Genomic DNA, 26343 nt, shown 5'->3' on the forward strand with positions numbered 1-26343 from the left:
TGTGTGGAGCCTTGTATAGCATTGAAGGGCTAGATAACAGCCTGTTACTTTTAGGTAGGTGCCCATAACTTTTATGTTGAAAAGTAGCAATGGCAGAATCTATGCAAGTATTTCAAAACTAAACTCTCCCCTTTTGGCAGAGGTGCTTGTCGTTCTAGTGTCCATTATAACTATTTTCATATTCAATAATAAAATTGAAATATATGAATATTAACATGTCAGCTATTTACAGCTGCATTCATGTTAACATAATCAATTTTGTTAAGTAGTTTGTGAATATCTCAGACAGTGCTTCTCCCAGCATGTCACCCTGCCCTCTCCCACATTTCAGGTTCAGTTGAAGAGTTCCTTTTTTGTTAAGCACATATGTGAATATTGAGGCAGAGCTTTCCCTTAGGCTTTTATTAATGAACTTCATTAATCATCTTAGGAATTGTGTAACTTCTGTATTGACATACATTTTAAAATCAGGATTACGTAATACTATGTGTTCTCTCTAGAGGATCCTGTTCAGTTGAAGTCTTATGTGGATATCCTGTAGAGCATGGGTAGGCAAACTAAGGCCCGAGGGCTGGATCCGGCCCAATTGCCTTCTAAATCCGGGCCGTGAATCAGCGTGTTTTTAAATGAGTAGAATGTGTCCTTTTATTTCAAATGCATCTTTGGGTTATTTGTGGGGCCTGCCTGATGTTTTTACATGAGTAGAATGCGTCCTTTTATTTAAAATGCATCTCTGGGTTATTTGTGGGGCATAGGAATTCATTATTATTTTTTTTCAAAATATATTCTGGGCCCCCCACAAGGTCTGAGGGACAGTGAACTGGCCCCCTGCTGAAAAAGTTTGCTGACCTTTGCTGTAGAGTAAATCTTCTTGTCTCTTCTACACTACAAAGAACCATATTGTTGAGATTTTGCTCCCTTGTATTGTTTTGCGACTGATGGATACAGTTGTAGTCTACTCTGTATATTGTTTAATATACTGATCACCGCTTTTACAAACCTTTTGGCTGAAAAGGAGTATATAAATAAATTGTAATTGTCTGACATGGCTAGAGATATGCAGTAAATGGGAAAAGTTGTTCCCAGTCTTATATTGCTTGCATTAACAAACAGTGTACTGTATGTGCTAATGTAGCATTCTTTTTTTTTAAAGTGGGAACCCATATTTATGTTCTACCCTCTTTTATGCCTACTCAGAGGAAGTGCCAACAACCATTTATGAAGCAGTAATTTAAGATTACTACACAATCTTTATGGTTTTGGCAGGTTTTGAGGATAATTTTAATACTCCTTTGCTTCCCCAGAGTTCTGATCAGGTACCTGGCAAAACACTCTTTTCCTCATTGCCTGGAAACATATACAAATGATTTACCAAGTGGTTACGGTATATGTAGCAGGTCACCACTGTGTAATGATCACCTGTATTATCACTATCATCACCATCATTATCATTATTGTGCTATAAATGTATATTCCCTTTTGGTATGAAAGATATAGGAGTTGAGTATTAAGGATAGACACTTCATTTGTTAAATTGAAGTAAGGCCCAAACTAGATGTTATGTGGCGTGAGGAATTCAACATTGCAAGGTGGGTTTTCCCCTGGCTTAATCCTTTGCAATTTTTCCAGTTAAAATGATCTCCTCTCAAAACTTCTGGTTTTGAGACTGGTGCCATAACAGGGCTAAAGTAAGAGCTGTTATTTTTATTATTAGTGCTTTTAATAGTAAGCAGCATTTGAGAACTTTTGTGAGTTGTAAATCTCTTGTAAGTTACTATATATACTTGCTTATGGCAATGTAAGAAAAGTCTTCAGATTGGTATAGTTCTTTAGAACAGCTTATTCTATGGCAATTGTTTTCATATTCAACAGATCTTTCCCATATTGTCGTCTTTGCTGTGGAAATTTTTAATACAGCCAAGGTTCCTGGGGCATGTTTATAGGGCAGCCTTTTTAAATATATGGAACCCCAGATGTTGTTGGACTACAATTACCATCATCTTTCGTCAATGACCTGAGATGATGGGGGTGTAGTACAACAACATCTTGGGGACCCAAGTTGAATAATTTTTTCTAGTGTTGAAGTTCAATGCAGGGCACTTTTGTGACCCTTGTTGTCTCCACCATTGTACTTCCTAGACTGAATGTCTGCCTTAGGGGGTGGGCTCAGTGATAGAGCACATGTTTTTCATGCAAATGTTCTGAGGTTGGATCCCCAGCATCCCCAGGCAGGGCTAGGAATGTCCCCAATCAGAAACCTTGGAGTCACAGAGAGTTGGTGTAAACAATACAGTCAAACCTCGGCTCCCGCTGAAAACCTGGAAGTAAATGCTCTGGTTTTCGAACGTTTTTCAGAAGCTGAATGTCCGACACAGCTTCCGATCGAGTGCAGAAAGCTCCTGCAACCAATCAGAAGCCACGCCTTGGTTGTCGAACATTTCGGAAGCCAATTGTTTGACAGCCAATCTGACTATATAAAACAGCTTTCTATGTTCCTTAGAATACAACCAGCACTCTGATGCACATTGCAATAGGCATGTTTTCTTTCAGGGATGTTTATAATCCATTAATGATCTTCTCAGTCCCTAATAAGCTTCTAAAACAAACAAGGACTCCCCAGAATCCTGTTCTGTGGGGATAAACTGTATTCAGATAATGATGTGAGGACCTGAGAAATTCATCATTTTCATAAAAAGTGTCACAGAGCCTTAATCAGTAAAAGTTGTTAGGTATTGAACAGCTGATCATGGAAAATAAAACAAAATGTTATCGTGGTAGATCAGTCTAGTTACTACTTTGCACGAAAGAGGGGATGGACATACGTAGTAAGACTCCCTTCATTTGTATTATTTCTATCCATTCTGTGAAAGCTCAGATCAAGAAATGTGGGCCACAGCTGTGTGCCTGCTTATATGACTGCCATGGGATAGCAGCTGAGCAATTTTAACAAATAGTGAATATGGCTATTTTTCCTTGTTCTGTATGCTTTTCTGTGAAGTGCTGCACTGCATTCATAATCTCTGAGTTAATTTCAGTGGGTGGCGTTAGACCTAATTGAGAAATGCTGTCCTACAGCTGAATTTACTCTCTCTCACACACAGACAAGTCTTGCTATAAAAAGAAAACTACACAAGATACATTTGAATATGTTTTTATTATTATTGATTTTAAAAAGTCAGAGGGTGGAAAGCTTTCCTATGGAACCTCTTGAGCATTCAGATGACTTAAGAAGTGACATGTGATCAGAAATGTTAAATGAATAATTTGAGAAAGGAATCTGGTTTGCATTTCTGTTTCACTAGTGCTTTGTTCCCCAGGCTTCTTCAAAAGATCAGCAGCTGTGACCCCAAATAGTCTTTATTCCAGTTCCAAAATAATCTCAAAATAGTCCTTCATTTAGAAAAAGAAACTAGATTAAAGCATTCTGTCCATCTTGGCATAAATGTGGTGTGAATACGTTTGACACTGGTGCTATGTGTATTTAAATAAGGGGTGGATTTTAAAGCAACAGAGTTAAGACATTGGCATTATGGTTCTAGAGACTAATCAAGTCGTACAATGAACATGCACTGTCATAAGGCAATTTATATAGAATTTGTAGATATCGTACGGACATTTCTGTCTGATTGTGGAACAGCAATTTGAAAGTATTTATTCATTCATATGTTGCCTTTCTGCAAGCTGGTCTTTTTTTTTTTAATAGGTCAGTAAAGCCAGATGAATTCTGGCACGTTACCTATTTAGCAAGTGAGATTTGAAATGGAACAACCAGATTTTTAGCATTATTTGATGGTGCATTTTAGAGCTTGTTCTGATATTTCCATTCATGGAAGTTAACTGTTCTACCACCAAGTGTGTTATCCTATTTAATACAATCTGAAGCATAAACATGATCAGGACAGAGCTTTTAGTATCTTTTTTTAATTTCTTCAGGTTCTTGCATGCTTAATGAGGAAATTATTCTCAGGGACAATTGCTCACTTTATATAACAGTTTTTCCCCAATTAATTATTACAAAGAAAAATGAGAAATGTGAAGAAAATTGCTTCACTCCAAACTGGTTTTGGAACTATTAAAAGGAGAGTGTCTGTCCCATGCTAGAAGTTCTCCATCCATCCAACAGGGTCAAAGTTTCTGGGGCAGAAGCTGTATATGTGTGTGTGCGCGTGCATGTGCATGCGCTTTCCTCCCCATCAGAAATTATCTTGCTAGCTTATAACCTGTCCCAGGTGCTACCGTATTTTTCGCCCCATAGGGCACACCTAGTTTTTTGGGGGGGGAATAAAGAAAAAAAATTATTTCCCCCCCCAGGCGCGGGGCTGGGGTGGGGGAAGCCCGAGCTTCCTCCGACCCCATCCCCCAGAACAGGCTGCTATCCGCAAGCCTAGGGAGCCCGCGGGAAGTCGCGCCGGTCTCCCCAGGCTTGCGGAGAGCTGCCCGAAGCCTGGGGAGCGCTGAACAGTGCGCCCCAGGCTTTGGGATGCAGGCAGCTCTCTGCAACCCTTGGGAGACTGGCGCCACTTCGCGCTGGGCTCCCAAGGGTTGCTGAGAGCTGCCCGAAGCCCGGGGCGCACTCCGCTGAGCTCCCCAGGTTTCGGGCTGCAGGCTGCTGTCTGCAAGCCTTGGGAGCACGGTGGGAACTCCCGCGGGCTCCCCAGGCTTATGGATAGCTTCCTGAAGCCTGGAGAGAGAGAGGGGTCGGTGTGCACTGACCCCTCTCGCTCTCCAGGCTTCAGCAAAAGCCTGCATTTGCCCCATAGGACGCACACACCTTTCCCCTTCATTTTTGGAGGGGAAAAAGTGCGTCCTATAGGGCAAAAAATACGGTAATTACATTACATATTTAATCACTGTCCCATTTTAACTGGGAAATTATATAGCAGCTTGGTACTCTTTTCATTGTTCCTCTCCCTTTGCAGCGGTATATGCATGGCTTCTCTCAGAGGTCTTGCACTACTGGCTTCCTGACAACCTTCCACTTTATATTGAAGTCCTTGAAATTCCATGCTTTCCAACTGTTAACGACACTTCTTGAATTCAGAATTCATTGCCTGTGAAGGTTTGACATGGCCTGTCTACTTCTATTTTAAAAAACTAGACCTGGATACAGTCTATGTACTGAGCCTTGACAGATCTGTATTTTTCCATATACTTTTCTTTTGAACTATGGCACATAATTGTGCTTAGCTGTAAACTAGAAAGTCTTACTAATTGATTTACAATAAAGGATCATTATTTGGCACAATTCCACTAGATTTGAAGTGTACACAAATATGTATGTATGTATGTATGTATTTATTTATTTAAAAAACTGGCGTACCACCAACATTAAGGAAAAATATAGGGCTGAATAGCATGAAATCAGCAATAAAATTACATTCATAAAACATGTACAAAATATATCACAAACAATTAGATCAGATTAAGACATCACTATAGCTGGATCACCCCCTCAGAGAAAGACTGGGTGAACAGTTGAGTTTTAAGCAGGCACCTAAATGCCAGGGGACGTAAATGCACTGGGTAGGCACCTAAATGCACCGGGGACGCGGGTGGCGCTGTGGATTAAACCACAGAGCCTAGGACTTACCGATCAGAAGGTTGGTTCGAATCCCAACGACAGGGTGAGCTCCTGTTGCTCGGTCCCTGCTCCTGCCAGCCTAGCAGTTCGAAAGCACCTCAATGTGCAAGTAGATAAATAGGTACCACTCCAGTGGGAAGGTAAACAGTGTTTCCGTGTGCTGCTGTGGTTCGCCAGAAGCGGCTTAGTCATGCTGGCCACATGACCCAGAAGCTGTACACCTGCTCCCTCGGCCAATAAAGCAAGATGAGTGCCACCACCCCAGAGTCAGTCACGACTTGACCTAATGGTCAGGGGTCCCTTTACCTTTACCTAAATGCCAGTACTATGGGTGTGTGCCTGATGTTCATGGGAAGCACATTTCAAAGGGCAGCTTTCGCCACATGAAAGAGGCTATGGAGAAATAGAGTTTCATTGACAATGTGCTCCAAATCCCTTAATGATCTCTCCCAACAGCTTCATGTAGATGTTAAATAGCATGCAGATAAAATCATACCCTGCAAAACAGTGCTGTTCTCAAGAACTGAACCTGGAAATAGAAGTGGAATCACTGTAATACAGTGCCCCCAATACCTATCCCACACCATGGTCAGTGGTATCAAAAGCACAGAGAGATGAAGGAGATAAAGCAAAGTCACACTCCTATTGTCTTATTCAGCTCTGGGAAGCTCTCGCATGGACTCTAGAGGCATCACAAGATCTCGGATGGCACCATGAAATCTCACAAAGGCCTCCAGAGCCCAGTAAGCAACGCAGAGAGCTTAAAAGCACTTTCCACACCAGATGAGCTTTTAAACTTTCTGCCTTGTGTGATTGCATACAGGTCAACGGCCAAGCATGTAAAGCCAGCATAGTGTAGTACAGTGATGACGAACATTTGAGAGACCGAGTGTCCAAACAGCAACCCAAAACCGCTTCTTGATCACCAAGTGCCAATGCGGCAATTTAACTGGGATACAGTGGTACCTCGGGTTAAGTACTTAATTCATTCCGGAGGTCCGTTCTTAAGCTGAAACTGTTCTTAACCTGAAGCACCACTTTAGCTAATGGGGCCTCCTGCTGCCGCTGCGCCGCCGCCACCCGATTTCTGTTCTCATCCTGAAGCAAAGTTCTTAACCCGAGGTACTATTTCTGGGTTAGCGGAGTCTGTAACCTGAAGTGTATGTAACCTGAAGTGTATGTAACCCAAGGTACCACTGCACTGAGGTTTCAGTTTAGAAAAAACAACTGCTACAACGCTAGGAAATGCCTTGCAGGTTTCCCGATGGCTTGTAAGATTGTCTGCAAATGTTGTGGAATTTTCTAAATGCATTTTTTCAATTTGGAAAATATTTCAGCTGTCCAAGGTCCCTTTCAAAAACCTGCTGTTTTCTCTGCAAGGTTTTGCTATCACAAAACATCCTTTCTGCCGTTTCCCCTACATCTTGTGGTTGTCTGTTCAGTGATTTTATCCTTATTTGGGAAATCATGAAAAAGGGAATTACTTCCAGACAACATAGCCGTTTTGATAATATCCCCATCAGAGAGGGGCTTACCATGTTTTGCTATGCACAGTGAAATTTGAAAACCGGCAGCTGTCAGATGATCTGTTCTAGAAAGAGAGTTGCAAAAACTTAAGATACTGGGAATGGTATTTCCTCTGTTTCCCTTTGAGAAACTCTTTTGTTTCAGTTTCACCAAGCTGATCAATGCTTTTGTGGTTGGTGTCAAAGTGCCGTCTGACACTTGATGTGTGACACACAACACTTTCATTGCAGAGAAGTCAGAACGCTTTCCCATTGCATTCAACGATCTTCCACTCTCTGATCTTGCTTTTCTCTTCTTCTTTTTTGCTGTATTCCTTTTTCGGTGTTCCTGACTTGGAGTCTACAAAAAATTTGAACACAGGAATATAAAACATGCTGCATGAGAAAATCATAACAAAGATTACAGTTCTGAGCAAAATAATGAAGCACCCAGTACAAATCTGTCCCTGTGTTTGCGTCACAATGGCGAGCCTCGATTCCTGGCTTTCTAGTAACGAACTCTGTGCTGGGGCAACAGTACATGTGCCCACAGAGAGGGCTCTGAGTGCCCCCTCTGGCACACGTGCTATAGGTTCGCCACCACTGGTATAGTGTTCGGAGTGATGGACCTGGGAGACCAGGGTTCAAATCTCCACTCAGCCATGAAGCTCACTAGGTCACTGTTTCTCAGTCTAACTTACCTCAGTGGGTTGTTGTGTGGATTGCAAGAGGATGGGGAGAACCATGTAGACTACCTTGAGGTCCATAGAGAAAAAGGTGGGATATAAATGCAATAAAATAAATTCAGTCACGTAATTTAAATGTGTGCAAATTTCAAGTTGACTAATTTTAAGCGTAGTGAACTGCCTATACAGTATTTAAGTTCTGTTTGTTTTTCATTGAAACTTATCCCCCTCACCACGAACCCTTCTGCTTCTTCCTAACAAAAAAAGCCTAAGCTTTGTGTGTGTATGTGTGTCCCATTACACACAAAGAAACTTCTGAGTGTATACACTTACCATTTTACTGTAAGTTAACTATTCAGAGGGCATGCCTAAGTCTCTTTGCAAAGTTTTCACATTTTCATTTACCATGGAAGGGGGCTGGTTCTGTGTTTAACATCCACTCACATTTATCGTGCGGTAGCATTCATAGAAAGTAACTTCTAGGCAAGGGAGCATCAGATCTCAGATAAATCAAGCATAGGAACACTGTATCCTGGTGGCTAGAAAGGAAGGAAGGGCAAAGGGAGAAATCTATAGTCTGTCTTTAGAACTAGTACATTGAACACCAAGGATTAGAAAACTATAGTAGGTAGGTAAAGTGCACTAAAGGGGAGAGGTAAATAGTAGCTCTCTAGGCCTCCAGGAATTTCTAAGGCCTTGCATCTAAACCATGGGTAGGCGTAAGGCCCGGAGGCCGGATCTGGCCCAATCGCCTTCTCAGTCTGGGCCGCAGACGGTTCGGGAATCAGCGTGTTTTTACATGAGTAGAATGTGTCCTTTTATTTAAAATGCATCTCTGGGTTATTTGTGGGGCATAGGAATTCATTCATTTTTTCATCGTCTTCAACTTATAGTCTGGCCCCCCACAAGGTCTGAGGGACAGTGGACTGGCCCCCTGCTGAAAAAGTTGGCTGACCCCTGATCTAAACAATGCACTCATCAATCAAGTTCTGACTTGATTAGTTAAAAACACTGAGGGGTGGTAGCAGCCAGACTGACTTATCTCAAAGAAATCACTCAGAAGGTGCTTGCAGATTTTGTCTCATAATTTTCCAGTCTAGAGACTGGCTTACATTTTATTTTTATTTTTTTAAAGCACATAATCTGGGCCTGCCTTGCAGGCCATTCTAATCCATCTATGCCTGTGAGAGTCTGAAAGGCATTTTTGCTGTGTGCAGTGTGCACAGCAGACACCGCATTGTTTTTCCTCCTGCATGGTGTGCTCTTTCTCTGTGTCAATCTTATTGACAGGTATACTTACCAGCATTTCTAATGCTGACTGAGTAATCGGTGTTGCCCATTCCTCCATGCTGTAGAAGGGCTGTTGGACTGCATGTACATTTCATTGACTGAACTTCCTATGTGGTTGTCTTAAATTGCCCTGGGGAGGAGGGATTGGGACGTCATATGTGCCAGCCAATCAACACTTTGCAATCTAGCTTGTACTACAACCTGGCAGAGCCAGTTTTCCCTGAGTTTGATCCTTGAGGGAGTAGTAGGTATGTTTTTGAGAATGTGTGGCATGTTCTTCCAGAATGGCTCAGCTCTCCTAATAATGCAAAATTTTATGCAATCTTGATTTTTCCTAAATGGATCACAGCAGAAAATGTTCTGTTCAGGAAAGCACAGTGGAAGAATAATTTATTTGAGATCAGTTTACTCATTGACACCCGGGTTGTATCAGTCAGTGAAAATATAACATTTTAAAAAACTTAATTTATAAGTAATGCAAGAAAATTGAATGTTTTCTTCTTTGTTTGAATCCTTATCTAATCCTCATGGCTATTGGTATTAAAAGCAATAGATAATGTATATAAATTCAGGCCACTTTTTCACCAATAGGACTGGCACTGCTAAACATTTCTACATTGTAGTCAAACAAACACTTTTAACTAGCATTGAAAGCTGATATGTGCCATCTTTGCCTTCTTATCAGTTCTACTAGTCTATGTGTTGCCCACTCTTAAATGAATTGTCAGTAACCCCTATTTTCCTCCATCTGTTAAACAGCATCAATGACACTACCTCTGAATCCCACTTTAAAATAAAGTTGGCTGTTTCTACCAGGGTTTTTGGGGGGGAGCGGGGAATGTGATTTTTTTATTCGTTGATTTGCCCAGAAATGTATGCCTCTGTTTACTGAGGTTATATTTGTCCCTTAGAATGTCTAAAAATCATTACAGAAGGTTACTGCCATACTAGATAAGCAGCAATGTTTTTAACAGACTAGAGAAAATGCTAACTGTGTTATAACAGTGATGACCCAACTCCAGGCTAGAAATCAAACACAGCTTTACAGTCCACCTGCTACCTTTTGACAACCGGTTCTTTCATTTTGATATTTAGAGAAGTGCAGGGAGCTAGTTGCACCAGTTGTGCAATGCAGACCTTGTGCAAGGTAGACAGGCTGTCGTTTCTCTTCTTTATATTATTACTAATAAGAGCTTCAAATTCAGTCAACTGTTCAAAAGACTTCAAGCATCAGATCAACATTTCAACTTAGAAATTATTGTAGTAAATATTGATGTCATTCTAGTGTGTGTGTTTCATATTTTATCAATGAATATATTTCTTAAAAAGATAAAAAATGGCTTTCATTGAGAAATGATTTATTCCTATTTCTTAATGTAATAACTTAACTGTAACGTTCCTTTTTACAAAAGCTTTGCCAAGCAATCAAACACTTACTCATTTCAAGTGTCCAGTGAGGACTTGTTATTGGTGCCGCCACTAGGAGCTGCTCGGTTGGCAGTGGCCTATGGCAGGGCCTTTTCAGTGATGGTTCCCCATTTTTGGAATTCCCTCCATAGTGAGGTGCAGAATGCTGGTATCGGGAGGGCGGCTCACTGACAATTACCCAGGGTTAACAACAGAATGCTTATTTGAGAAGCAATGAAAACAAATTCACAGCAAACTGAAGTTGGAGATGAATGGGGTTAGAACTAGTAATCTCCTAAACCAGCCAGTTAATCTACCCGTCCTCCTCCTCCTCCTCCTCCTCCTTCTTCTTCTTGGCAAAATGTCTTCCGCCACCACAACTATCATTCCATGCTCCCTTCAACTCCTCTTTCCCTCACATACATATACACACAACATAACATACAATTATTTTAATCATGAGAAAAGTTATGTTAGTGGAGCAGTTTAAAATATGTGTACAAAATAATTTGCAATATTGTTTCCAATCAGCAATACGCTGTTAATTTTATTGACAGGTCAAATTGGTAGATTTTCACAGAAATGACTGGGGGAAATGGCTTTTTTTCAGCTTGAATTCACCATAACTCAGTTCCTTCACATTTCAGGTGGGCTCCATTGCCATTATAAGAGAACAAGAGAGGTGTTCATGGTGAGTTCTGGCACCTCTTTTTCTAGAAAAATAGCACTGCTGAGGAGTGTTTAGCTTCTTTATAGTAGCCTAGAGTGTTTGCCAGCATTGTATTCTAAATACACTTAATGTGCATAATAAGTCCTTTTTAATTTCAGTGGAATTTCAGTCCAAAGCATGTGTTCCTAGGTTTGCAGCCTGTGGTGTGAACTGACAATGTAAGCAGCATAGCAAAGAAAAGTGAGATCCATAGATGTTTGTGGATATATTATCCTCTCTCATTTATTATTTTGCAGTATTATTCTGAGTATTTTCCTTTGAAACGTAGCCAAATTCTTTGAAATTTAAAAGGTTGGGGAAACTGGTGCCATAAAGAAGTTTATTCTCTCTTTTTTGTTGGACTTAAACCTGTATTTGAATCTGTAAATCTCAGTTGGTGACTTTGGGTCAGCATCTTTCTTGGAGAAATCTATCACGTAGGATTATTTATGAGGCTAACATAGGATTATCTCCCATATACAGTGCCCTGAGCAATTGGAGGAAGGGTGAGACATAAATATGTTAATGATATAGTATCCTTGGTATGGCAGTACTACAGCTTGGAAGATAAGGGAGTCCATTTTGTTCTGCCTTGCTAGCCTTTCTGTCATGCTGTGTTAACATAGCTGCATGGGAGCCACTTCTCTCTAATCAGACCACATGGATCCTACAGAACTGGCACTTCTTCTCTGGCAGGATGCTGATTCTGATTGGCACCCATATGATGTGCCCCTTCCCACGTGATTGGGTTACTTAATTATTATTTTTAAAGGTTCTGGCTTTAAGTCATTACAACAAATTAATTCATATTGATAAAACCATGTAAGATAGATTTGGTACTATATATAATCTTACAGAAATACACATGCAGAAATAATTTCCAGAAGAGCAACCATTTTGGTCTTTTGCAAGAAAACAGCAAAGAGTCTTGTGACACCTTAAAGTTGATTTCTTTTATGGCATAGTATTTCACGGACTACAGCCAATAATTCTAGTAGAGCCTAAATGAGTGCAAAATGATTCTTCAACCACAGCACTAAAGGCACAATTAGCATTGCTAAGTGACAGTACAATTAGAGATTAGATGCATGCAAAATGAGCACAGTGACCCTTAACAACAGTGGTGACTGGCAATAATAGAATTATCTTTGCATCCACTATTAAATTAACTCCTGTAGTAGAACAAGAAACCATTATGTCTGTTCAGCCCCAAATGAAGGAAGTTAAACTTTTTCATAATTTGCAATTCAGCAGATTTATGCTGGAGTTTCCTTGTGAAGTTTATTTGTTCTTCTCATACTGCTGAATTTTTCCTTTTCTGGTGCCAGATTTGTATACATTTATTCACTTGTGTAGAGATGGGCCTGCTTGACCTATGTATATGCAAAAGGGCATTGCTGGAAGGTGATAGCATATATCACACTGTAAGATGAGCTGTGAGTGAGCCCATGACGTTGTGGCTGACATTATTAGGTTCTGTAATAGTGCTGCCACAGTAGATAGGGGGGCAGCGTTGGCATCAGCTGGTTGCTTTGTTTGTGTCTCTGTTATATGTCCTATTGTACCTAGTGACTAGCTGTTTTAAGTTGTGGTGGATGGGGATACTGCCTGTAAGCAAGACATCAGAAAGGACAATATTCAGAAACCAGTAGGAGTACATTTCAACTTCTGAGGGCATACACTCTGTTGACCTTAAAACTGTCCCTCTTGAACAAAGGCACTTCAGAGGAGATGCCACTGTGAAACTTCTGAATTACAACTTACAAAGAAGTTCAGTTCTATCTCCTGTGATCTGAATTCAGATAACAGTTTTTTTAATCCTACAAGAGGAGTTAATTTACCAATTGCACAAATGCTCACTGTATTTATTTTTCATATACATTTAAGCAATTGTGAAATTATAACAGGCTACATTATTTTATATTTCACTTCCCTCTGTTTAAATGCCTTTCTTTTCTTTTCATTTTACTTTATGCGCATAGGTGTATATATACCTGCCAACTTACAATAGCACTTCATGAGTCTGATGAAGTGGACTGCAGTCCACAAAAACGTATGCTGCAGTAAGCTTGTTAGTCTAAGGTGCCACAAGGTTCTGCTTTCAAAACAGAAAAATATATCAGAAGTACATAGACTGGAGCAGATATTTAAAACTGACTGCAGCACAGTTAAGCACATGGGAATCCATATTAAGCTTTGGCCAAAGGCAGTGAAACCCACCACTCATGGAAATATCTTTTTCATTGCTATTTACAAGCAGGAGGTCAATTTTCTGTGATATTGATCAAAACTTTGGGGCTTTCAACAACTTTGACAGAGGATAAGTGTTACTCCTAGCTGTGCAGGACCCACCCCCAGAGGAGTGTCTCATGTGTGGCTAGGGGAAAGGGCCCCTTGGTCATTACAAATTGTGTCCTCTACTATGTGGCTGCCAAGATGTAGGATAGAAAAAACAAAACAGCTTACTAGGAACCATCAAATGGTGGTTAAGTCTGATGGAATTTATGCTTGTGTAGTGACAGCCTGGACAGTATGGTGGCATAGTGTCATACATCTAGGGTGCTTTTGTGTGTAATTCTGACAGGCCTTCTAGATAACTCCCATGAGCTTTAGCCAGTATGCCTGAAAGCAAGGGATGATGGGAGTTGTACTCAGCAACATCTGCAGGACCACATTGTTGGCATGGCCTTAAGTAAATTGCTAGCTCCAGTTGGAGCTGTTATAGGGTCATGATGATCAGATCAATAAATATTTTTGTTTTTTAATTTGAGTTTTTATACTTTACATTTTTGGCCCCCACTTGAGTGATATTACGATGATCTGGTTTTCTATCAGAGGATTTCTTCAAGTCCTTGGCAAAACTCTTGTTTCCTTGGTGTGGTTTGCATATATTACTCTTGTCTTAATTTTTACAGTGTCCAATATCTGAATGAAACACTCTGGCTTCATTCCCATCCAGGCAACATTATGCAGCCATTATAATTGCAGCTGGCTGCCTTTCTTGGCTCTGGAAACACTTTCAAGGGGAAAATGCTAAAAACAAAACACACAGAACTGGCAGTGGTTTGTGTGTGTGTTGTTATCAACAAGCATGCTGGTTGGAACACAGTTTCAAACCTATGCAGTATAAATCTAAGTATATACTGGTATATAGAAGCCGTCTTGGGAAACTTTATCAATGTAATGGTTATAGAGCTGGATCAGCGTTGTTCTGCAAAATAGTGTGAGCTAATTACAGATAGTGAACCGTGAAGAATGAGTACTAATTTATTTTTCTCAACCAAAGGACGTGAGAATTTTAAAAAAGAAAGACCATTCTGTCTGACGATTCAGGAGGTTTCTAGAGGCTTCTAACTTGTAAGAAGAGGACAGTGTTCCTATTCCTCATGTGACATGTCAAGCTTGTGACTTCGTTTGGACACACTCTATTAAAGGGGCAGAGAAAACAGATCACCAAGTTTAAGCTAACTGCCTCACATCTGTGTGTTTGTGGCTGGTCTTGTTTAAGGCACCAGGAGAGGTCAGATGTGGTGATGGGGACTTTTGATGAGGAGACAGCTACAGGACTCACTCAATTTATTCCATCTGTTGAACAAGTCTGTTCAGATAGATTGCTCCCCTGCTCCCATTTCCTTATGTTTTGGGGTGAGAGAATGGGATTTCAAGCTGTAATGTGCCTGGTCATTATTATAATAATGCAAGCCTATATGGTGCAGCATCTGGAATATTAGCCTTGGACCCATAGACGTAGCCAAGATTTATGTTTAGGGGGGACAGAACCTCAGTTAGTTAAGTATTTTTATTTATTTACTTGATTAAGGGGGCACAGGGGCCCCCCTGGTTCCCCTTGGCTGTACCCATGCTTGGACCTTGCCTCAGATCCCTCCTGTGCTACTAGCCTTCCTAAGTTTTACTGGGGAGTTCTTAATTTGCTATAGGCAAATTACACACTCTCAGTTTAACCTACCTATCATGGCTGTTGAGAAGCTAAAGAGATCCACTCTGAGCTCCTTGGAAAAAGGACACAATATAAAGTAATAAGCTGAGATATCTTGTATCGTTGCAGAAAAAGTAAAACTGAGTGGGGAAGGATACACATCTGTTCTTAATTCACCTCTCTTATCCATTAATAGTTCTTTTTGATACTCTTTCCTCCAATCAATACTACTAAACCTTTCTGTTAAGAGTTCACAGATTTTGTATTTGCACTGTTTACAAGTTAACTACGGTACTTTACCACATGCTCTTGGGATTCTTAATGAGTTAAACAACAGTGCATACAGGGGATGTCTGTTGTTTTAGATCCATCCCTGTGAAATACTTTTTTTTTTTTTACTGGTTCCTGGTCTTTGTGAGGATTAAAAAAATATTAGTGATTGCATGCATAGTCAAATAATGGTGTAGTTTCATACCACTGTTGACACTCTGATGGTTACAACTCTGTGCATATGAACCTTTTGGAAAGTGATTTTAATAAAAACTGCCTCAAACCTCCATGTACAGTAAATCATGTGGCTCATACCACATGCTTATTGATGCCTTACAGTTAGTTTATACAATATTTCTTGTGAATGATTTTTCTTTTACAACTAGATTTTTTGTGGTTAATCTTAAGATCCTGTTGTTTGTACTATGTTCTTAAAAGCCAGGGTTGCTCTGCTGTAGGTTTTGGGATTGTTTCTATAGTGCCATCAATATATCTGAAACGTGACATAGCAAAATAAGTGAAACGAAACAGGTCTCTGTTGTGAGGAGCTTGCAATCCAGATTTTAACAGTGGGGAATAGAACAAGGTGTGTGTTGGGAGAGGGGGATGACTTCAAGGAAGTTGTAAGGTATGTGTTTGCATGTGCCTAGATTTTGTTTCAGCTTGGAATGATAACTAAAGAGTTAAGTTAATGGACTGAATTTAGTTGGTTGACATTTTCCTAGTTCTCTAGTTCACAGCAACTTCTTGCCACATTTATCTTAGGTCTGCTTATCTTCACCTCTTGCAAGTCTCAGGTTTCTGTTGAATAAATTGCCACTCATGACGAAATGAGACACTTCTCCTTGTCTTAGCTAATCTTAGTGGGGAGTTCCCTATTGTACTCCCTTCTGCCTCTTCCACCCCACCCCCTTTCTTGCCCCCAAATCCCATGTGACTCCTTTGTTGTTTGCTAAAATTCACAGAAAGTTCTCCAGATTGGCACCCCTGGCCAACCCCATCTCAGCATACCTATTGAAATCTGCTTAGTGGGAGGCCAAAGACATGCAAATAGAGAGATTCCCCATGGGGCTAGATGTCAGAGGATAAATTGGATTGCTTCTAAGGACAAAAGGATCCTCCAGGAAAAGCTAGCCTGCCCTAGTTGTGAGCACAGAACAGTGTGAGGAATGATTTACTATGTACCCACAGATGTTTTCGGTGTGTGAGGATTCTGTTTATCAGCAAGTACTGTAGTATCATAAGCATCACCGTGAGGTTGTGTCTTGTGTAGGGATGATGAAACTATGCATTCTGTCCATATTGTTAATATGCTGCATTCAGACAAGTTAGTTTTCCCTTGTAAATTGCCCTCCTTAAACTCAATATTTGTTCCTCTTGTTAACTAGGTTTTTGTCTCTGTTTGGAGTGGGGGGAGGCACGTAATCCATAGTATATTTGCATTGTACATGCACAGATAGATATGTTGTAAAATCCTGTGTGAATCAAAGGTGAATGGATGGTAGAATTTCCCTACAAAAAGCTCTTTTCTCGGCCATCCAAATCAAAGTGATCCAATATGTGCATATTTTTAGCTGGCCTTTCGTTTTTAGATTTTTCTTTGCAAATATGTAGGTAGTTGATTAGCAGTAATAGACTGAATCAACTGTATATGAGTAGCAGACTTCTATAAAGCTAAAGCTCTGAAACAAAGGAAATCTAGAGTGCCTTTTTCCTTTTGACATTTCTTCATCAATGGCTGTGCTATAATTGTGCCATCTAGTTAGTTTTTTGTCCATCATTAAAGATATATTCTCTGCAGTAGTTCTTCCACTAGAGGAATGATTCATGTTCTAAAGCTGCACAGCCTATTTCTTGTTTATATATGTTTCACAGGAATACTTTCTCTTTAGGGCTATAACACTGCATTGCCTGTTTCTGATGAAGATCTAAGTTATAAGTAAATTCCTGAAGAACAGTTGAAGTTCCTATTGACTGCAATGGGGGTGTTCCAGCCTCTGATCGTTGAGTTGCGGGAATATTTAAATATGAATCGGTGAGTATTGTATTCTGTTTTAAACTTGTTTTTATGTCTGGCCTGTATTTTTTCTCTTTCGCATGCATGCACGCATGCTGTAATTCAGCAAATTGAGCAAACAAGAATGCTTGTTGTATCAGCACCTGCAGAGGAAAGAAGCCCATATGCTTATGACCTGGAGCTAAGACAGTGGTACCTCTGGATACAAACGGGATCCGTTCCGGAGCCCCGTTCGCATCCTGAAGTAAACATAACACGCGTGTGCACGGGTTGCGTTTTGCCGCTTCCGTGTGACGTCATTTTGAGCGTCTGTGCATGCGCAAGTGGCGAAACCCAGAAGTAACGCGCTCCGTTACTTCCGGGTCGCTGCGGAGCACAACCCGAAAATACTTAACCTGAAGCTACTTCAACCCGAGGTATGACTGTATACCCTCTGTGTATGTGGGGCTCCTTTTATTGTGGCCGTTTTCTTGTATTCCTGCTATTACTAAAGAGTATTAAAGGAATAATTATGTCCTGCTGATAATGAATCCCATGGTTTTAGACAAGTCTGCAAAGTGAATTGCATAAGGTACCACTTCCTATTGCAAGCACACGTGCTGAACCCCTCTTTTCCTTGGCCTTTGCCCCACCCCCCAGCCGGCCGGCCATTGTCCTCCCAGGCCAGGGGCGGGACGATAGCCACCCTGACCCAGGTAGGAGGCACCAGACCAGGTAAGCCCACTCAGTGTCACAAACCCTGCCCACCTGTTGGGAAGGGAGGGCGGAAATTGTTTCATAGGAGGATTTTGCTTAACACCCTTGATTAATAGGATAAAAAAATTAAAATCTGCCAGCAAGTATCTAAGTAAACTTTTTGCTATTGCCATTTTAAAGGAAGAAACTGAGATTATCAGCAATTTTCCATTAATGCTGCAGGTACAAGCATAGCTTAATGACAGTATAACTTTGTTTTATGTAAGAACTCAGTAGCTTCCATTTATACTGAAAGTTACAAGGCCATCTTTCTGTTTACAAATAGCCCTGACAAAGATGCTAGACTTTTAAAAGAAATGTTACAAATTAATGCAATACAACACAAGCTTTATCATTTATTTATAAATTCTGCCATAAGTGTACATTGTGCATTTATTCTGTGTGTCCTAAAAATGTTGGCAAGACCGTTTTCCCCCCCATTTATTTTATTTATTAGTGCTATGTTTGTCAATGTGAATAGGTATACCAACGTCCCCCCATAAAAGTGTGTATGTTCCATTATGTTTATTTTGAAATTTTTTGTGTCACCAAGTATTCTTGGAGCAATTTACAGAATAGAAATAAAACGGATGTAATGGAAACATTAACAAACTGAAGTAGAAGTCAGCAGCTAAAAACTGGCAGCAATAAAGTCATCACTGTTTCACAGTTAGAAACCTGGGACAACTAAAAGATCTCTACCTGGTGCTGAAAAGATAACAAAGTAGGCACAAGGTGAGGATTTCATTAATTGGGCAGCAGAACGAGAAAACCTGCAGCTACAGCTGCTTCATTTGTGATGGTTTCATGTAGATCCACAGTGGGGAACCTCTTCTAATTCAGTCACGGGGCCATATTCCTCAAACCACACCCACTTGTGACATCAGGTGTTGGAGAGGAGAAAACATGGCTGTAAAGGAATAATTGAGAGCTTTAACATTTGCTTTCAAATTTTCCTTGGCCAGCAGAGCCCACCCTGTCCCGCATCAGCTGCATCCTGCAGTTCACAATCAGAGCTCCCAAGCATAGTTGATCTCTGCCGAAATGGAGCATTGCAGGCGTGCTGACCAGCTGATTGGCACTGACTGCAACACCCACGGGGACCTGCTTCAGGGATCTTACTTTGCAATCTGCTCAAGTTCAAGTAAGTCTGCAAAGGAACTTTTTTTCTGCAAAGGAGGGAAGCAATGTACCTGACATCATGGTTCCCGCCCACCTATCAAACTGGTCTGCAAGGGTGAGGGATTTCAGGATCCGGTCCGCTGGCCATATCTGTTTCTCCACTCCCAATGACGAGGATAAGAAGCATGGAGGCTAGGACAGAACCTTGCGGGACTCCAACAAAACAAAACATATTATTTATAATTTGTTTATTTGCATTTATATCCCACCTTTTTCTCTGAGGAGCTCAAGGTTACATACAGGGCTCTCCCCCTCCTCATTTAATTCCCATAACAACCCATTGAGGTAGGTTAGGCTGAGAGGCAGGAACTGGCCCCGTTTCACCCAGTGAGCTTCATATCCAAGTGGGGATTTGAGGCCTGGTCATCATCCGACACCGCAGTGTCATTGGACTGAGCAGAAACCTCTCAGCACCACATTCTTGAATCAGCTAACCAGCTTGCAGCACAACCACTGCAACATGGTACCTGCAAGCACTAATCTAGAGAGTCCATCCAAGGTCATATTTTGGTTTGTAAGCATGCTTTAAACTTCATTTCCGTGGTTCAGACATCAAAGAAAACTGGCTTATGAAGAGAGGGAAGGGGAAGTGTTCATGCACAAGGCTCATTCCCAGTTTGATATAACAGGGGCATATTGGACTGGAACCATGATGTGTGAATCTGGCTTTGATCAAAATAAAAAAATTGCTTCCAGTAGCACCTTAAAGACCAACTAAGTTAGTTCTTGGTATAAGCTTTTGTGTGCATGCACACTTCTTCAGATACACTGCTATCAGCTATCAGCTATCTGCCAATCTCCCATTCCCACCACCCTTCTGAGTAATACCCCTCCCCACCTTCTCACTATATAGAAGGATCTGGCAACTTCTGTTTCAGTGTATCTGAAGAAGTGTGCATGCACACGAAAGCTTATACCAAGAACGAACTTAGTTGGTCTTTAAGGTGCTACTGGAAGCAATTTTTTTATTTTGACTATGGCAGACCAACACGGCTACCTATCTGTATCTGGCTTTGATGTTATTTATAATACTTAGCCCCAAGTCAGATATGTTTCCCCTAGTTTTTGTTTGTTTGTTTGTTTTAAATATAAGGTAAAGGCAAAGGTACCCCTGCCCGTACGGGCCAGTCTTGACAGACTCTAGGGTTGTGCGCTCATCTCACTCTAGAGGCCGGGAGCCAGCGCCGTCCGGAGACACTTCTAGGTCACGTGGCCAGCGTGACAAGCTGCATCTGGCGAGCCAGCGCAGCACACGGAACACCGTTTACCTTCCCGCCAGTAAGCGGTCCCTATTTATCTACTTGCACCCGGGGGTGCTTTCGAACTGCTAGCTTGGCAGGCGCTGGGACCGAGCGACGGGAGCTCACCCTGCCGCAGGGATTCGAACTGCCGACCTTTCGATCAGCAAGTCCTAGGCACTGAGGCTTTTACCCACAGCGCCACCCGCGTCCCTTTTTTTAAATATAAAGGTTGCATTTAATTTGGTAATAGATAGAATGCCATGTTTTGGTTTTAAGAGCATTAAAGTGCAGGTTTAAATATATTTGTTGGTATTATAGTTAGTTTTTTAAAAGGTTTTTTTATTTTTTAAAAGAAAAGCTATATATGAAACATTTGAAAAATCAGATTTAAAATTCTATTTTTAATTAACTCTTGATTTTTATTGACTCTGCCTCAAAGAGAATTCCTGGGCCAGTGTTGTTGTATAAGGATGGGTAGGATGCCTCTGCAAATTGTCTGTGGCTCACAAGAGGTCTGGTTATACTTGTAAGCCTGTTCATTCTAGAGAATTTCAAGGCTAAGTGAGCTTACTATGTAATGTTAATTACAGTTTCTGGAATAAGTGTTCTATTCTGTTTTCTACCTATCACGAATGATAGTGGTTCCCTACTGGTTGATATAGATTCCTGAGAAATTTCAAAACAATGGGAAACAAAAATAATTTTTAAATATTAGTTCAGAATTAAGTCGAAACAAATATGTAGATGTGGACATATTGGCCATGTTTGCGTGTAACACTAAGCCAAGCCACGGTTTAGCACGAACATGCTGCCTCCCAGGGAGGTGACAGCTGCTTTGTTGCTCCGCCAGGCCAAGGTTTTTTAGCCACAATCTGTAGCAAATGTTTGGCCTTTGCTACAGCTTATTATTGCTGAAGCTCTATATAATTCATAACTTAGTTTGTTCTTGAAGAGCTAAGCCTTGAAAAATAGCATGATAAAAAGTCTATTAAAACAGCATAATATGATTTAGTAATATTATTTCTAGCGAATAAATGTTTTCTGTGCAGTAATGTGCCTTTCCTGGCATAGAATTCACGTTGCGTACAAATGAGACATTGACCTTATTTCTATGTAGTGCTAAACTATGGTTTAGCAATATGTGAACAAGTCTTGGGCCTGTGAGCTGCCCGATACATGACTGCTGCCAGGAAGAAATTTGGAAGTGCAGCCACACTGGATGAAGAGAGGAGAAAAGGGAGAAGAACACAAGCCCAAGACTTTACTGTGGCTTACCCTTGTAATGCTAAACCATACTTAAGCTTTATGTGTGAGTCAAGCCATTGTGTGTTTAGAGATTGTGCAGTCCATTTTTAATTTTGTTTATACAATATATGACCAAGGAGTAAACCCTACACAAATCTGGAGTGGAGTCCCTAAGGTGGTTGGATGGCGCCTTGTACATCTCCTTCCAGCAACTCCTGCAGCCAAGCTGGTGCCAAATGTATGGCTCTTCTTTCCTTTAGACCACATCAGCAAGGCCAAGGGGTGGTGGTCTTGTTGTCTGGGCAGCCCAGGACCTCCACACACACTGCCCAGGCTACTGGGGTGGTTTTAAAAAATAATATATGACTGTATTTTTTAATGGGTGCAGTTACTTAAGTTCTTTTCTGTCTCCTTTGCAAGGTTAAAGCAGTGGAGCTTTATGTGAGACATGGATAGATGCAAACATGTTGGGCGGCTACGACTTGCCCAGGACCATTCTATTCTGAACCCCCAGAAGTGGCACTGCATGGACTGCAACACCACGGAATCTGTTTGGGCCTGCCTGAAATGCTCCCATGTGGCTTGTGGAAGATATATTGAGGACCATGCACTTAAGCATTTTGAAGAGACCAGGCATCCTTTGGCCATGGAAGTTAACGACCTGTACGTGTTTTGTTACCTTTGCGAAGACTATGTGTTGAACGATAATCCCGAGGGTGACCTGAAATTGCTTAGAAGTTCTCTATCTGCAATTAAAAGCCAGAAGCATGATCCGTCTGCTAAAAGTGGTAGGACGCTACGGTCAATGGCTTTGGGGGAGGATGTTTGCAGTCATCAGAGGGCCCCTCAGGGAAAGCCTCAGATGCTTACAGCTCTCTGGTACAGACGGCAGTCATTGCTAGCAAAAGCACTACGGACCTGGTTTGATAAGAGTTCTAGAGGCCAGCGCAAACTAGAACAAAAGAAACAATTGGAAGAGCTGGAGAGGAAGAAGGAAGTGGCCAGGCAGAGGCGTCAAGAAATGAAGCGGAGATTGCTGGAGGAATTGGCAAACACACCTCCAAGAAAAAGTGCCCGGCTTTTGTCACACATCCGCAGAGAGAATCTCATTCCTCGGAAATTCAGAGATATGGAAGCAAGTTCCCCTACCTCAAGACGAGTGCAGAATAGCAAATTCAAACAATTCTATTCCATCCGGCGTAAGCCTCAAATGACTCCTGGTGTGACTGGACTAAAGAATCTAGGAAACACATGCTATATGAACTCAATCCTTCAAGTTTTAAGTCACCTCCAAAAGTTTAGAGAATGTTTCTTGACGCTGGATCTTTGTGAAACTGAAGAACTCTTAGCTAAGACCGTGAATGGAAAGTCTAGAATGTCTGGAAAGCTGGTCAATGGGCCTGCTCCAACCGATTCAGGGAGGAATGATCAACTGGGTTCATATGGCAGGCAGAGCCTGCCAGCTGGCTTAAATGGCGGGTCCTCAATAAGCAAAAGTTTAGAACTTACGCAGCCCAAGGAGCCAAGTTCAAAGCACATCTCTCTCTGTCACGAACTGCACACGCTCTTCAGAGTCATGTGGTCTGGGAAGTGGGCCTCGGTCTCTCCTTTTGCCATGCTGCACTCTGTGTGGAGTTTGATTCCAGCGTTTCGAGGTTATGACCAGCAAGATGCTCAGGAATTTCTTTGTGAATTGTTGGACAAAGTGCAGCAGGAGTTGGAATCTGAAGGAACAAAACGCAGGATCCTCATCCCTTTTTCACAGAGGAAGCTCACCAAGCAGGTTCTGAAGGTGGTGAACACCATCTTTCATGGGCAGCTGCTCAGTCAGGTATGCAAGTTAGCCAAATTTATATTTATCAAAGCTAGAGACACTTTTTGGTGACAGTATTTATGAATAACCAAATATTAATGCTTGTATCTGGCAAAAGGAGAATTTTTAGTATACCTTAAGTGAAATTTGTCATTTTCCGCATATTTTTCTAATGGAACAAAATTATATTAGTAGTAGTAGTAGTAGTAGTAGTAGTAGTAGTAGTATTTTATTGCAATTGTGGGGGATTGTGAGGTTTAGCAGAAGATTCAGGTGCGGAGATTAATTTCCCTTTTCAGCAACTCATGCTGCTAGCAGAACAATGTTAGAGTCTTTGCTATAGTTTATACTTACTATTCCCAATATGGCTGGGGATAGATAGGCTTTGTTTATATAATGGGTGTGGGGTTTTGTTGTTGTTTTTTTTGCAAAGCATGACTGTGGCACTATTTTTTCTGTCCTCCTAGTTAGGTGCTTTTGGCTGCTTCCACTTAGCTTTTGCAAACTGCATTGTTAGCCCATCAGAATCTTTTGGGAAAATGAGGCAGAGTTTTCTCCTCCACTCCCGTTTTTGTTTTCATTTTTGCAAAATATCATAATATTATGTTCCTCATTCAGAAGCTCCCAGCTATATAATACTCTAAGTCAGGCATCCCCAACCTTCGGCCCTCCAGATGTTTTGGACTACAATTCCCATCATCCCTGACCACTGGTCCTGTTAGTTAGGGATCATGGGAGTTGTAGGCCAAAACATCTGAAGGGACACAGGTTGGGAATGCTTGCTCTAAGTAGAGATTATAGGTAGTTCTCGTGTAACACCATGCTGTGGTGGCTTGACATTACATGAGTGAATCTTGGACATTCAAGATTCCTTCCCTCACAAGCTCTGACCCCACCCCACTTTCTGGTTCATCTCATTACATCCAGATTAGCAAACTTTGCTTTCATTACAACTGGAAGTCAGGGAGGAAATCAGTGCATATAATGCCATTGGCTTTAGGTATAAATTGGAGCTATGTTGCAGTATGCATCTTTTCACAGGTTTGGTCTAGCAAACTGGGTAAAATACATCATTTCTTCTTGGTGAAGCAATTAACAAAAACAAACCTATTACCCACTAAACAGCAATATTGGTATCATATAACATAAAATCCTCTTGAACATACTAATAAACTGAAGAACTATATTCTGCAACTCATTATAGCGATGAAGAAAATTAAATAGATATGGGCATTTATCAGTAAATCAAGTTAGAGGAATTACCGTACTTAATGGAGTTGAATTTTTTAATATATAAATTTTGAATGAAAAGTTTTAATTTGAGCAAATAATTCAGGCCTATTAAGAACTTCATTTTAACAGAACTGAAGTCATAGTAGCCATAGATTTCAGTAGGACTGAATTCATTCTTACACTAGAGAGTTGTACAAAGGCGGTATGATCAAACAATAGAAATTATTCTGAAGATGCCTCTCTGTCCGTATCTGGGAATTTCCAAGCACAACCTCTCTCTTACAGATTGTTACAGACTTACTTAGAGCACAGAATAAGCCATATTTTCTTGGCTGCTAAGCCTCACTCACTGGCCTCACAGTGTCTTATGAGATGGTATCTGTATAAATGTATGTCTTAATAAATAAACCTTTTCTTGCTAGGTCACCTGTATAACATGTAACTATAAATCTAATACTGTGGAACCTTTCTGGGATCTTTCCCTGGAATTTCCTGAACGGTATCACTCCATCAACAAAGGGATTGTGCCTGTTAATCAGACGGAGTGCATGCTGACTGAAATGTTGGCCAAATTCACAGAAACAGAAGCTTTGGAAGGAAGGATTTATGCATGTGACCAGTGCAACAGTAAGTGAAAGACTGTTGTGTTACTTACAGATTTAATTTTCCATTGTGCCTGGTGACACTATAACAGGTGCTTCCACGATTCTTTACCTTCCATTCAGCAGTTCCGAAAACTGTAAAAAGTTGTTAATAATAAATAATGCTTTATAGTGCCATCAGCGATATTGATGTTGAACATCACAGAAGGTAAAAGGGTTTTGCTCCACTTAGAACTATACTGAAATGTTACTGAAAGTAATGGGAAGAAGTCCTATATTATTATTATTATTATTATTATTATTATTATTATTATTATTATTATTATTATTATTATTTGCCAGATTGCTAAAACAAAGAAGTTCTCCTAACCGAATAGGGTAGAGACACGGGAGTAGGAAGAACCTGCTCTTTTTAGGGTCTTTTATGTTCTGAAAAACAGAAAGGAAAACTCATTGAGGAAAAGTAGTAATGTCTCCAGAAGAATAACAACTACAGTGATTCCATCATCCAATGCTAATGTTATGCATGTTTATGGTGATAATGCAGGCAGGCTGGAACTGTGTTGTTTGCCTTTTAAAAGAAACTGATAACAGTAAAACAAGGTTCAACAATTGAAATTAATTATAGAAATTGGGTAAGTTTGCATACCTAATTGATCTGCTGAACTTACAGAGCCATTCCATTCTTTCTGTATTGGAGAGAACTGTTCCCTCCCCCCCTTCTTGGTGACAGCTTCTGGTACAGGTGACAGGATTCTGTCTGGTTTAAGGAAGTTTCAATTGCAGATTAAAAGTTGCTTGGGTTGGTTTTGGCAGAAATTGGGTTGGTTTTTTGTTTCGTTTCAGGATGCTATTAAAAACGGGAATAGAATTTGAGAGCCTTAGGTAAA

General features: G+C 40.8%; 1 protein-coding gene and 1 long non-coding RNA gene across 10 annotated transcripts in view; one reads left to right on the forward strand and one right to left on the reverse strand.

Moving 5' to 3' along the window:
• The window catches only part of USP49 (ubiquitin specific peptidase 49), a 59536-nt gene that overhangs the window by 15396 nt on the left and 17797 nt on the right, over positions 1-26343 (forward strand). For 4 of the 9 annotated variants that reach the window (XM_083509200.1, XM_083509206.1, XM_083509199.1 and 1 more), the window contains exons 2-4: positions 17278-17420; positions 22226-23636; positions 25274-25478. In XM_083509200.1, coding sequence (XP_083365326.1) covers positions 22254-23636; positions 25274-25478 — 1588 coding nt within the window. In that variant the 5' untranslated portion in view covers positions 17278-17420; positions 22226-22253. Of the gene's footprint in view, positions 1-10990; positions 11161-17277; positions 17421-19102; positions 19282-22225; positions 23637-25273; positions 25479-26343 lie in introns of those variants that run through there. The other 5 variants (XM_083509201.1, XM_083509207.1, XM_083509203.1 and 2 more) reach the window with 3 other exon arrangements.
• LOC310709311 lies at positions 6429-9874 on the reverse strand. Its single transcript, XR_014527455.1, has 3 exons — positions 9073-9874; positions 8217-8311; positions 6429-7447 (listed from the first exon to the last, which is right to left on the reverse strand). It is a non-coding gene; the product is annotated as an uncharacterized lncRNA (long non-coding RNA).

The sequence above is a fragment of the Podarcis liolepis genome (genome assembly GCF_965112155.1).
Source record: "Podarcis liolepis genome assembly, chromosome: 6".
Taxonomy (NCBI): domain Eukaryota; kingdom Metazoa; phylum Chordata; class Lepidosauria; order Squamata; family Lacertidae; genus Podarcis; species Podarcis liolepis.